The sequence below is a fragment of the Coturnix japonica genome, chromosome 2 (assembly GCF_054131305.1).
Source record: "Coturnix japonica strain WE chromosome 2, WE-NBRP24, whole genome shotgun sequence".
Classification (NCBI taxonomy): domain Eukaryota; kingdom Metazoa; phylum Chordata; class Aves; order Galliformes; family Phasianidae; genus Coturnix; species Coturnix japonica.
Window position 1 is genome coordinate 93,875,017 of NC_140664.1, and position 13,332 is coordinate 93,888,348.

The window sequence follows — 13,332 nt, forward strand, 5'->3', positions numbered from 1 at the left end:
ATTATACTCGTTTCGTTTTATTCTATTTTAAGTTAAGAACACTTTTGTGTGGGGGTCTTTTTCTGTTGTCTGTTTCACAGGTGTTTCGTTTTAGGACATTACTGAGGACCTAACATATCTTTAGGCTTCACCCACTGGTCAAACTGGTCTGACGTGAGGAATCCCAACTTTATAGCAGCTTCTTTTAACGTTGTCCCTTCTTTGTGCGCAGTTTTGGCAATCTTAGCTGCTTTATCATATCCTGTAGCAAACAAAAAGAAGCCATTTAGCCATGTTCAGCTTCAAAAGTTTCTAAAAAGTATACAAGTGCAATGTTTTGAGATGTTTCTGAGCTTTAAACCTACCGATATGCGGATTAAGTGCTGTTACCAACATCAGGGATTCACTCATTAGTTTGTTGATCCTATCTGTATTGGCTTGGATCCCAACAACACAGTTGTCAGTGAAAGAGACACAAACATCTCCAAGAAGTCTTGCAGAGTTTAAAACATTCTTAATCTAAGAAGAAAAAAATACCCATTATTGCATTCATAGATCAGTAGCTGCACAATCGGGCACAGCTGCTCCTAATTGGCGTCCCTGTATCCCCCAAAATGCTGCAGTAAAGTGGTACATAAAATAATGCACCCTATTCCTCCTGCAGGCTATGCTCAGTAACTCCCACTTGTTTCTTGGGTTTAACTGAAAAATAAATGATGACTTCATTTGAAAACATCCCAATTTCAGTTCCAGGTGACAGGCAGTATTCAATTAATTTGACGTTTTTTAATTCAATTCAATGAAACAACAGCATGTGCAACACATATTTAAGCTAAAAGCTTATCAGCATAAGATATCTTCATGTAACAAGAGTGCTACAATCCTGTCAGAATAACAATTACCATACAAAACATCTCACATTTTATCCGATTCTCCATTGCCTGTATTGACCAAATATTCATTGAGCTTTTCTCTATTTATCTGACTGTACAAATGATGACTTCAGAAGCCCTAAATATTTTACAACTTTTAGAACTTACCATCATGGGCTTAAAAACATTCAGTTCAAAGTGCCCATTGCTACCTCCTACAGTAACAGCGACGTGGTTTCCCATAACCTGGGCTGCCACCATGGTAACCGCTTCACACTGTGTAGGATTCACTTTTCCTGGTTGTGAAAGGGAAAGAAAAACCATCAATGAAGAGTAAGGAAATCAATTAATCAATCATTTGTTCTCTCATTTACCAAATCACATTCAGGAGAAGATACTTTCTCAGAGGTAACATTTTACTCCTTTGCATCTGTTCACCATGGAAAAAAACAATTTCCATTAATGGTGTTAATTGTACTATAGTCTTACTTATTCCCCATTCTCTGCAAAACATAAAACCTTCAGTCTTATTGTCTTCTCTACAAAGAAAAATCTGCAGAATACAAAGATTTAAAGAAGGCCACCCCCAGTTGGCTGCTTTAGCAGTTTGCTGAGTTTTTGAGAGCAGGATCAAACAGGCATGAACAAGCAGCTGTTCATTAGTACAGTCTTTAATAATCAAGAGATCATTAACTGTCTTTACTCAAGGTCAACATGCTTGGTAAATCATTGCCAAATCTCAGTTAATTCAGGAAAAATATTACTAGCATGTTAAAATTATTTCGTAACAGAAATCAATACACTGCCTTTACTTGGCCAAGGAGAAGAATAAATAGATCCAGATATTACTCTCCTTCATGCACTTACCAACACACAGCTGTGCAAGTTGTGTGTTCCTGGAGGTGTTCAAGACTAGGTTGGACGGGGCCCTGGGCAACCTGATCTAGTAAAGGTGTATGTTTGGTGGCCCTGCCAGGCAGGGGGGTTGGAACTACATGATCCTTGAGGTCCCTTCCAACCCGGGTCATTCTGTGATTCTGTGATTTTTATGAACACTAATTTTGGCAAAATATGACAGAAGAAAAACTGACAGAAGTGTTCAATCATGGACTTACTGATGTTAAAGAGTTAACAGTCCAAAACAAAAGAAATAGAAATTTTTCCTCTCCGTATTTTCTTCATACCTGGCATGATACTGCTTCCTGGTTCGTTTTCAGGCAGGATGAGTTCTCCTAATCCAGAGCGTGGTCCAGATCCCAGGAAACGAATATCATTAGCTATTTTCATCAGACTACACGCCACCGTGTTCATAGCTCCGCTGAGTTCAACTAGAGCATCGTGAGCTGCAAGAGCTTCAAACTTATTGGGAGCAGTGACAAAAGGCAAGCCTGCAGGGACAGTGAGGAATATGAAACCTGTTAGGCACTCACATGAAGACAAACCAGATAACCAAACACACAATTAGTTTATCATAAAATTATGTTTGTAACACTAAGTTCACCTCTCCTTCTACCTTTCCTCAAAAATGTGTTTCTTAAACTGATTCAATTCAATACTAGAGGCGTAATAAAAGTCACTAACATAGACAAGAATGTGAAATTTGAGCATCAACTCAAATTTGAGAAGCAAATATATGGATTTCAAATTTCCATGCTGTAATGCATACTAAGCAATGCAGCCATTTGCTTTGCACCTTAATACTTTATAAATTTCAATGCTCTCTTGCAGGTTAGCCCAAATATATCCATCTTAATTCCTGTTAGACTGTTTAGACTCTCCATTTCAAGGATGCTTTCTCTGAGTTATAGAAATAGGGGTTTTAGCAGCACAGCCATGACACAATTGAGTTAGCTACTTAAAGAAAAAAGATGCATCAAGCATTAGCACTGGAAGGGAACGACATCCGGATGCAACAAGCAAAAGCTCATTAAGGCCTGAAATTGCTGGCAACAGTAAAAGCATAGGAGAAGAAGCCACAGCTCTACTTATGTTAATTAAATCTGCAACCTGAGCATAGGTTCTATAATCAACATTTCTTCATGATTCTGCCCTACAAATAAATTCTCAGCAAAATTTTATTAGTGGTGGTGGATGCTGATTGTGGGCTGTACTTGTGCCCCACAGAATTACTGGTCTGAGCTTATTTTATCAGTACAAACAATAAGAGCAGCAAAATCTCATTTCCTAAGTGCAAATACCTACCATGTTTTGCAGGCCCTGCCAAACACTGGCTCCCATTCTATTTGTATGCACTTCTGCATTTCACAGATGCCAAGATCATTCCAAACTTTCCATTTTGTCCTTACCAATAAATTTCCCATGAGAGAACATGAGGAATTTCAATAGCCTGCTCTACTTGTTTTAAACTTGTACAACCCTCACACATGATATACCTAATGAGTGCAAGATGGACAACCCTGCACACAGCAGGTGGTTTGAAACTGGACAATCTTTGAAATTACTTCCAACCCAAGCCACTCTGTAATTCTACATGATTCTATGGGGCAGCTTCCTACAACACTGATGGCTTCTCCAAGCACCAAAACAAGCCCTTTACTGCTTCTCAGCAGCTGTTGTTACATCACTTCTTCCCTGCCAAGGTACAAGAAAATCTTCATCTTCTACTAGATTATGAATAATAGATCTGTTAAAACAAAAGTACTGCTTATAGGCAGTCACAATATATTTAAGTGAAACACATATGCATTCATTCTGGGGGCATTTTTAAAACTATGACATAGAAAAATTGGTCTACAGATCACAAAACTCAGCGTGGTAAGTAACTGATCAAGAGTCAGAGAAGTGGAGAACAGAACAGAAGTATGGCTGGGCTACTAATCGAAGTCTGAAACACTGCATCTCCAGTAAGCCAAATTCATTGCAGCTACTCTCACTGCACTGAATGCCATTAGAAAAAATAACTCTGCATAAAAAAAATTAAGTATAAGGCTTATAAAATATGTACTGCTTTATTGATAACTAAGGAATATCATTCCTTACCTGTCAGTTCAGCCACTTTAGCAGCAACTTTCTCAGCAAAGCCAATTCTTGTATTTAATCCTGTACCAACTGCAGTCCCACCAGCTGCCAGCTGATATACCCTTGGCAAGGTTGACTCAATCCTAGCCACACCGTATTTAATCTGTTGCACGTAGCCACTGAATTCCTTTGCAAGAATGAAGCATAAAAGAAAAACACAGCAATGAGAAAGTAGAATTATTTGGATTTTTAACAGTGCTCATTTACTGAAGGCACTGAACTTTACCAAGATGCTAAAAGGTGTTTTCATTAAGAGGGAAAGTTTACAGATATTAGAAGACTGCTCACACAGCAGGGGCAACCTACACATAAAAGCAACCTATGTGTATAAAAACCCGTATTACAACACATCTTTCTCTTGCCTCGTATCTCATTTATGTACTTTGTAAAATCTGAAACCAATGTATATCAGAGCTCAGGCTGCATTAACAAAGACTCAAAGTGCAATTAGACAAATGGATCCTGGACTTTGTTCATTTAATTTTAGTTAATCAGAAGCCCACCTGTGCCTTCTTGGGAAAAAGATACACAAATTTTACAGGTATTTTTTTTATCAGTTTAGTTAAAATAAATACCTTACCAAGTAAGGCAACCTAAGCCATTCCTGACATGGTTTAGTGGGAGCTATTGGTAATAGGTGAACAGTTGGACTGGATGATCTTTAAGGTCTTTTCCAGCCTTGGTGATTCTATGATAATACAATGATTTCTCATACACATATGACTGTGAACAGACTTCTACTGAAAATACTTCGTAGTTCTGTATGTTGTCTAAACCTTACGTATATTAATTTACAGATTACAGGCTAAATCCACCTTGTTCCTCCCACTATCAGTGTAATAGAAATAAGTTTTGTTACTTGGCAATCAAACATCTCCTTGAAATCATTTATATCTTACTATCATAAGCAACATATACAGAAAATTTTAAGAACACTTCCAATGCAGTTATTAGAAAACAGCATTCAGCAAAACTTAAAAAAAAAAAAAAGATGAAAATATTCACAGATTCAGCCAGTTGCCTAATTAACCTTACACTATAGTCTTCTGAAATTTGCCCCAGTTTCCCCCGATATATGTACAACTTTTCTCCAAACAAATGTCTGTTTTTACTTTGTACCTGTCCAAGCGTAAGTGGAACAGCATCTTGTGTGTGAGTGCGTCCGATTTTTATGATTTGGGAAAACTCTTGAGATTTTGCTTCGAGTGCTTTCTGAAGCTTCTTCAGTCCAGGTAACAACACCTCATTAACTTCCTGGGCAGCTGCGATATGCATTGCTGTTGGGAAAGTGTCATTTGAACTCTGTGAAGGAAGTTTCAGAAACTTATTTACAGGGTTTTCTCACCATAATACCTTACAGTATTAAGACTTACACGTATGGCTTTATTCCCTTTATTTTATGAAGAAGAAACTGAGAACATGGTAAGCAACTTAGCAGTGTTCCACAAGCAACTCTAAAGAAATCATCAAATCTTCTAAGCTCCAATCAAGCATGTAATTAATAAAATCTATGTCTTATAACTATAGCCACAGAAACTAAATATACCAAAGGACAAGATAATTGCTACACAATACACAGTATAGATAACAAGTGGATTGGGGGGGTTAAAGAAATTATAGCTGACTTCAAAAGGCCAAGATATTGATCTTGTCATGGTAATTCCATAGTTCCCATAGGACTTTGAGCAAGCACAAAAGATCAGAGCTGACACTGACCAAACCTTCTAAGTTCCTTTAATATGAAAAACCTGAAACTTGGAAAATTGTTACTAAAGCCATAAACGCAACTATTTTATCAATATATCCGATATTTTATTTAAACATATATAAAAATAATCTAAACAGTGGCTGTAAGATGCCTCAAAATTAATAATAATAAAATTAAAAGAAGTATAATACAAGTATAATGACCTGGCTTTTATTAACATGATCATTTGGATGTACTGGAATTTTGCTGCCCAGTTTGCCTCCCAGTATCTCGATGGCTCTATTGCTGATGACTTCATTGACATTCATATTGGTTTGAGTTCCAGACCCAGTCTGCCACACCACCAGTGGAAAGTGATCATTTAATTTTCCTGCAGCTACCTGTAATACAAAAACAAAGAAGGCCTGTTCTACCAGGAAAAAAAGATAAAGAAAAAAGCAGCTATACTTCAGTATATTTCAAGATTCATGTGTATTGACTTGCAGATAATCCATGGAGGGAAGATCCTGATCAGCTACAAATGTCTATACCAACTTACACCTTCTGTAGGCTGTGACACTTGCCATCTCAAGTCAAGACAAAGCAACAAATATAAATATCCACCTCTTCAATCTACATTTTTTGGACCCTGATGAACCTCATCCACATATAGAGATTTTTCTAGGGATGTAATAATTTCAAAATCTGTGCTCACAAGTATCACTCCCGTGCATTATCAACCTCAGAAAAGCACAGAATGCAAAACAAGAGATCTGTTGTCGCAACTCCGAGGTTAGATCTCCATCTCCACATTTTCAGCTTACAACACAGCCCTCCTGGAATCATGCTTTTCAAGAAAAGGCCTCATTAGATATTTCCTATTTTACACAGAGGCAGAGCGCCCACTTTCAAAAGCAACTCTGCTCTTTGCTGTATCTCTCTTTTTATTCTTTCAGGTATGTCACCGAGGAGGCATTTTTAAAAATGCAATAAAAAAGCCTCAAACTGCTTTCAGAGCCAAGGCGCCTTTAGCCACCAAAACCTCTAATCCACCTTTAGCTAGAAAAGATTGAATATACTCTGAGAGTTCTCCAAAGCTCCTGGGGCTTGAGACTCGTGGTACTACAGATAGTAGAGAGCAGACACAGCTTCTGCCTCTGAAATATTTCAAAGCTTTTGAGGAACAAGACAGCTCTGTAAAACAATTATTCCAGCTAAATATCTGTTGTTTATGCAAAACAGCACAAACAGTATTACCATACGTTAGTTACTGCTCATTCACAACTGTGCATTTGGGTGGCATTTATCCTGAGAAAGTGGAGATCTTCTGTCTCTCACATCATCCTCTTTAGCTACAAAAGTGATACTTGAAAAAGCACAGATTTACTAGCAATCCTAAGCCTGAAGAGGAAACAGATAAGTAATAGAGAAACTATTCAGGCTGCAGATGGTCTTCAAGATACAAGGATGCAATTGCTTAACAGACTGGAGACTTCAGAAATGCAGAAGCTTTGCATGAACAGCAGACTTCACGGTAGGTGAATGAACCAAAATTCTTTTCTGAGGCCTTCTTGAACTATTTATCTGATACAAGTCACTGCCAAGACACTATGCAAGTAGTGAGTAACCCTACTTGCAAAGAAAAATTACACTCTGTTATTTGTAACATACATATGAAAACGCATCATAACATTGTATTTTATGTCCATAAATGTAAAAACAAGTAAACGATTTCTGAGCCAGAAAGATAAATTTTCCTAATGACAAACATTTCAAGAAATGCAAGACATCTTCACCAAGCCCTCAAACAGTATCCCCAAGAGAAGCTAACCAAATGTGCAGTGACAGTTACAGTATTTTCAGCAGTTGATTCCTACCTCATCTGCTGCCTTTACAATAGCATTAGCAATCTTTGGGTCGAGACCATAATCTTGATTTACTTCAGCTGCCGCTCTCTTCAAGATGCCAAAGGCCCTTATAACTTGAACCTGAGACACAAGAGTAAATTTACACATGTAATCTTTTTTTCACGAAGAACACTTAGGAACCCACAGCACAGATCTATTTCTGAAACAAACCCCTTCTGATCTTAAACACAGCAACAACCAACCAAGCAACAAAAGAGCAATTCAGGGCATGTGATGTGTCCTCTCATTCTAGGTAACATTTATCCAAGCAGTACAGAAAGCAATTTATAGCTCACCCTTTCTTTATGTATGTATCAAAGCCAACTACAAGTATTAACGTGAACAGAAAAGAAGAACTGGATTTGTTTCTAAAATAGAATTATGAAAGCAGATTGGCTTAGGTTTCAGTACGTTCAAAAATAGAGAATGACAGTGTCCACATACACTCATGCTTTAATCACATCTACAAGTGAAGAAGCAGTGAAAAACAAGTGAAAAACCACACTTAGGAACCTTCAATATACTTAAATACTCCTTACACTTAAATATCTTCAGTAACAAACTACATAACATTACTAGCAGAACTACTGGTGACAAGAGCACTGAGTGACTTCGGACTTTGGCTGCTCACTGCATGAAACACATGTAAAAACACAGTAAAAGTAATTCAAATTACTCCATCCATAGCCTTTGCTCTTCAATAAAATGGAAGATTTCTATTCATCCCAGGTTGGTTTTTTTGGTTGTTTTTTGTTTGTTTGTTTTAAATAAAACAACACAAAAAAATCAACACCTCATCACGAAAATTCTAACTTCAATGAAAATTCAAAGGCGACCATATTCCCAAAATAAGATTAAGAAAAGGTATTCACTCATATCCAAAAACATACTGAAGTAGTATACGTAGACACAGGCTTGAATTACTTACTGGCATCCTTTCCGTAACACCTCCGATCTTGAAGTTCATCGTAGATCTTACAGTCTGAGCACCGTAGTATTTGTCACTTGGGACCTTCAGTTCACCAAATGTATCATATTCTATCCTAAAAGACTCTTGAGTGGACTGTGGGAAAGGAAAATACAAAGCACGTTTCAAACACTGGTAAAAAGCATCTTTTTTCTAGAAAGAGGAAACAAGTGAGAAAAAATGGGCAAGAAGGGGAAAAAAGGGTAACAAAGATGGTGAAGGGCACAGAGAGGAAGACACAGGAGATGTAGCTGAGGTCCCTGGCTTGGCCCAGAGCACAGAAGCAGAGGGGAGGCCTGATGGCAGCTACAGCTCCTCACAGGGAGCGGAGGGGCAGCTTACTCTTTCTCTCCCCACACTTCTGCCAGCAAAGCCTCAATCTGCTATGAGAAAGATGTTCACCCTTCCCCACAAGAGGAGGTTACCTTCTTATAGAGTCCTCAGGGAGGGGGAAAAAGACCGTGTGAATTCTTAATCACAGATGGAGTAAAACAATCCCAGCTTCATAGCAGTACATCCACAGTGATGGGCTCTGGCCTAACGACGACCATCAATTGTAAATCAAACGTTAGGAGCTATTAGGAAAATGTTATCATGGTTCATGTACATTATGAATACTAGTTGTAGATTTGGTTTTCTCATCTCAAAAAGCATATTCTTGGAAACAACTCTAAGAAAGGCAGTAAGGATGATCTAAGTGCAGGTACAGCTTTTATAAGCCTGATCGTGTAGTTCAGAAAGAGACAAGCTGAGCACTGCAAGAAAAACGAGACCCCTAGAATTGCTAAAATGGCATTGGGTAGTAGCTTCTCTGTCTCTTCCAGCACAAGAAACATAACAATATTAGGTTAGCGGGAGGCAGGTTCAAGGTAAGCAGAAGGAAGCATTTCTTCACGCATGATGCAGACTGACAGAACCACTTGCCAACTGATGTTGTGGATGCAAGAAGCTTGCAAGTGTTCGGGAAAGACAAGATAAGCAGTCAGGAAAAGAAAACATCTGAACTGGGTTATCACACTGAGAAACCACAGACTCAGGGAAGCCCTTGATTTGAAAATTAATAGTCTGTGTAACTGAAAGAAGAAAGCATCATATATGTTTGTGCAGTTCTTACTCTTCCCTAGCTGTCCACTGCTGAAGCCATTCTGTTTCTTTCTTTGGTCAGCTTTACTTTCTCCTTACATTGTGGACTTCTTAGAGAAGAGCTCAGCTGAATTTGCGCAGAACACCTCCTCCAGCAGCAGCAACTCTCCAGCAGTCTATGCATGTCTACACCATCACAGACCGCAAGTTGTGAGTGGGAGTATTGCAGTATTTTACTGTCCTGGGCAGCATTCCCAGCCAGATAGAGAAGCTCTGCTGCTAGGTACACCAGTAACCACATAGCAGAGCCACCAGTCCCACTTGCTCAGGGTTCTCATGCAGTACAGATGTTGCATGTGACCCAGAAGAAACTGCAGTTCAGTCCACAATCAGCAAGGGTTAGCTCTTGTATTGCTTTCCTGCTCCCCACAAATTGCTTTTGACCTTCCCATAGACACTGACCCCATAGAAAGACTACTCGGAGCACAGATCAGTATACCTTTTTGACAAACCGTAACTCTCTCTAGTCTATTTTAATCACTTAATATTCACATATGTGCTAAAGAAAAACAGATATTACAGATATCAACTGGCCTCTAAAATCCCTGCTTTTGGTAAGTGGATACTTTGGATAAGCAGACAACATAAGGCTTTCTATAGAGATGGACAAGCAGAACTAGTTCAGTTCCACACCCAGCTCTTAATAGGGCCAGAAGTTCAATCACCAAGAATATTAATGCTTAAACACTGTGAAGAAGTGGCCTTTCAGACAAAAAGAGTTGGCAGCTGCACAACTGATTCCTCAGGCTTACATCATTACAGTGTCAACAATGGCGAAACAACGACAAATAGGAGCCAGGAGAGATCAGTACCCCCAATACAAATACCTGTTAACAGCAAAGCTCTGTTACTGGAAAAGTTACTTCCCTGGCAAATTCCACATTACACACCTTCAGTCTCCAATGAAATGAATATAGCAGTGAGCTGCTTGGAGATCAGGGTTATCTGCTGATTATTAATAATGACAGATAACCAAGAAGGCAGGATTTTCTTTTCACCCATATGAACTAAACTAGTTTCTCAACCATATTAACTAAACTCTATTAGCTATCTACATTGAGTACTCAAAAAGCAGCATTGTATTTCTCTGAAAAATACACTTCCCCACTCCTTAGGTGGGCCTCACCTTCTAAACTGGCTTTATGAGATGAGAGTCCCTGTTCCTCTATACCCACAATGGTTCTTGAGAAGGCAGGCTCTGTCTCTGCCAAATCCCAAGCACCCATAGTCCAAAGCTTAACAGTTATGCAAACAGAACTGTCATTTTGCCTTGTTGCAGGGTACTGATCAGCTAGGGCTGATTGCACCATCATGTACTGGAGAAATTCAAACAGAACTGCTGTCGTTAATGCTTCCTGTGGTAAATTATATTCTCATTTAGAGACGTGACAACTTTTGGATGTAAGTATTCCAGTTCAGTTCCTAAAAACTGCCAGAAAACTGATCTCCTTTATATAGTCAACTGAGTCCCAAATTCTGATATATATAATCTTTAGGAAAAGCTCGTGCAATTTAGCTTTAATTTGAGGCGATGTAACAGCCATACTACAGGGCCACATGCACACTAGGTTGTATCTAACGTAAATTATTCCAAAATATGTCTTGCTGCCAACAAAATCCCTGCAAGCCTCAAGAAGTGTGAGCTTTGGTTTGTTATTTCCCCATTTAAATATTGGTTGGTACATTTTTGGTAGTGCTCCTGAGAATAAAAACATATAATGTTTTCCCATTCAAGGGCAGTTTGAACGTTGAATCATCAGAGGAACATTTTGCTCTAACTTCTCATGTTATCTAAACTCAAGCAGTTAATGCCTACATGTAGCATGGGGCATGTTCCCGACCTGCAAAGACCACAACACTGCACTTCTTGTCAGCCCGCTGCCTTGTGTAGGTACTGGGCCTTCAACATATGCACAAAGGCCACTATCTATAACATACATGTCACACAATCCCAGAATGGTTTGTGTTGGAAGGAACCTTTAAGATCATCAAGTTCCAACCCTCCTGCTATAGGCAGGGACACCTTCCGCTAGACCAGGTTGCTCAAAGCCCCATCCAGCCTGGCCTTCAATGCTTACAGGGAGGGCACCCACAGCCTCACTGTGCAACCCATTCCAGGGTCTCACCACCCTCTCAGTAAAGGATTTCTTCCTGATATCTAGTCTAAATCTACCCTCTTCCAGTTTAAAGCCACTTCCCCTCCTCCTGTTTTCATGTATTTGTTACCCCCTTTTTACACTGCAATTAAGGACATTAAAAAGTTTTGTTACTTATACATATTAATCACATTATACACCACTTATGTGGCCCAATACAATTCCTCTTCACTCAGTACTGCTCAGGCAAGCCAAAAAGGTTGGACACCCATAGTCCATAACGCTCTCCTTCAGCTTCAGACCCCCTTATGGAACTGCATTCCTGTTCTCACACTGAACCACACACAACAAACCCACTCCCCTCATACTTCAGCCCAACCCAAGCACCTCCCTACTACTCAGGCAGCCCTCTCCGGATTTTTCTAGAAGCAGCACTGCCACAGCTCGTACAGCTCCAGGCCCCGCTCACATCAAATCCCGTCCCCGATACAGATAACAGCCTGTCAGCTCAGTACAGCCACTAGGCCTCAGCAGCCCGCGAGCCCAGGATCGCTCCCAGCGCTGCTCTACCACGGCCGGCCCGGCACCCCCAGCTCAAGCGGCGGAGGGTGCAAAGAGCCGAGGGGCGGAGCCATAGAAAGGACAGCTGCCCCGGTAGAGGTCACGGCTCCCCGGCCCGGCCCGGCCCGGCCCGGCCCGGTGCTCACCATGGCGGCCCGCAGCGGTGCCCAGAGGGCGGCGTTGGCTGTGCCGGGAGAAGGGGGCGATGCCAGCAGCCCCGCGGAGCGGCCCAGCCGACGGGCGGCGCGGAGTGAGCGGTGCATGGTGACGGCGGAGGGAGAGACCGCCGGGGGCGGAGGAATGAACGGACCGCCCCGGATGGGCGTCAGGGCGGAGGGCAGCCATCGGCTCGCAGGGTGCTGCCGGCCAATCGGCTGCTGCGGGAGCCGACGGGCTGAGGGGGCTCAGGGCGGAAAACGGTGCTTCCTTCCAGTTTAAAGGTAGCTCCGGGCGACGAGCCGCCTGCAACACGGTGGCGAAGTCGGGATATATGATTGGTTCCTTATTCCTGCTCGAACAAGCGCAGCAATGCTCCACGCTTTGCAGTGGTTCCTCTGAGAGAAAAGAGGTGAGGAAACACATACCCAAAACAAGCCACAGGCTTCAAGAAGTTCCAGAGTTGATAGAATACAGAGGTTGGAAAAGACCTCCAACATCACCCACATCTCTCTCAGTTCCACCTTTACACATCCTCTTCTCAGGGACAATGACTCTACCATGGGCCTTTTCCAGCCTTCACAGAATGACCCGGGTTGGAAGGGACCTCAAGGATCATGTAGTTCCAACCCCCCTGCCTGGCAGGGCCACCAAACATACACATTTACTACATCAGGTTGCCCAGGGCCCCGTCCAACCTGGTCTTGAACACCTCCAAGGACGGGGCATCCACAACCTCCCTGGGCAGCCTGTTCCAGGGCCTAACCACTCTCCTAGTGAAGAACTTCCAGGAAAGTTTTTCCTAATAGCCAATTTAAAATAATGAATACTACTATTACCTTCTACTTATACCCAACTAGAAGTATCTTGCTTCCTTCTGCAAAGCAGAAATATGACAGTTTCTACAAGTTTATTAACTTTTGGT

The 13,332-nt window shown here is 41.0% G+C and overlaps 1 protein-coding gene across 2 annotated transcripts; it reads right to left on the reverse strand.

Annotated features, from left to right (window-relative positions):
* Position 1: 1 nt before the first annotated feature.
* On the reverse strand, positions 2–12,567 carry FH (fumarate hydratase). 2 transcript variants are annotated; one of them, XM_085540355.1, is made up of 11 exons: positions 12,160–12,253; positions 8,877–8,988; positions 8,413–8,547; positions 7,455–7,565; positions 5,802–5,978; positions 5,010–5,192; positions 3,852–4,017; positions 2,036–2,239; positions 1,020–1,147; positions 345–498; positions 2–241 (listed from the first exon to the last, which is right to left on the reverse strand). In XM_085540355.1, exons 3-11 carry the CDS (start codon positions 8,449–8,451, stop codon positions 99–101), a joined length of 1,305 nt encoding a protein of 434 aa, XP_085396481.1. In that variant the 5' UTR covers positions 8,452–8,547; positions 8,877–8,988; positions 12,160–12,253; the 3' UTR covers positions 2–98. The 2 variants fall into 2 exon arrangements, with proteins under 2 accessions (XP_085396481.1, XP_015709768.2); XM_015854282.3 differs by lacking the exons at positions 8,877–8,988; positions 12,160–12,253 and adding an exon at positions 12,398–12,567.
* Positions 12,568–13,332: the final 765 nt, after the last annotated feature.

Bases quoted from the DNA above. Each gene is read 5' to 3' on its own strand.
- FH (XM_015854282.3), bottom strand. From the start codon at position 12,514: ATGCACCGCTCACTCCGCGCCGCCCGTCGGCTGGGCCGCTCCGCGGGG. The intron at 5,979-7,454 runs GTAGGAATCAAC...TTTGTATTACAG, and splicing joins TTGTAAAGGCAGCAGATGAG to GTAGCTGCAGGAAAATTAAA. The intron at 5,193-5,801 runs GTCATTATACTT...CTTCCTTCACAG, and splicing joins ATCATGTTAATAAAAGCCAG to AGTTCAAATGACACTTTCCC.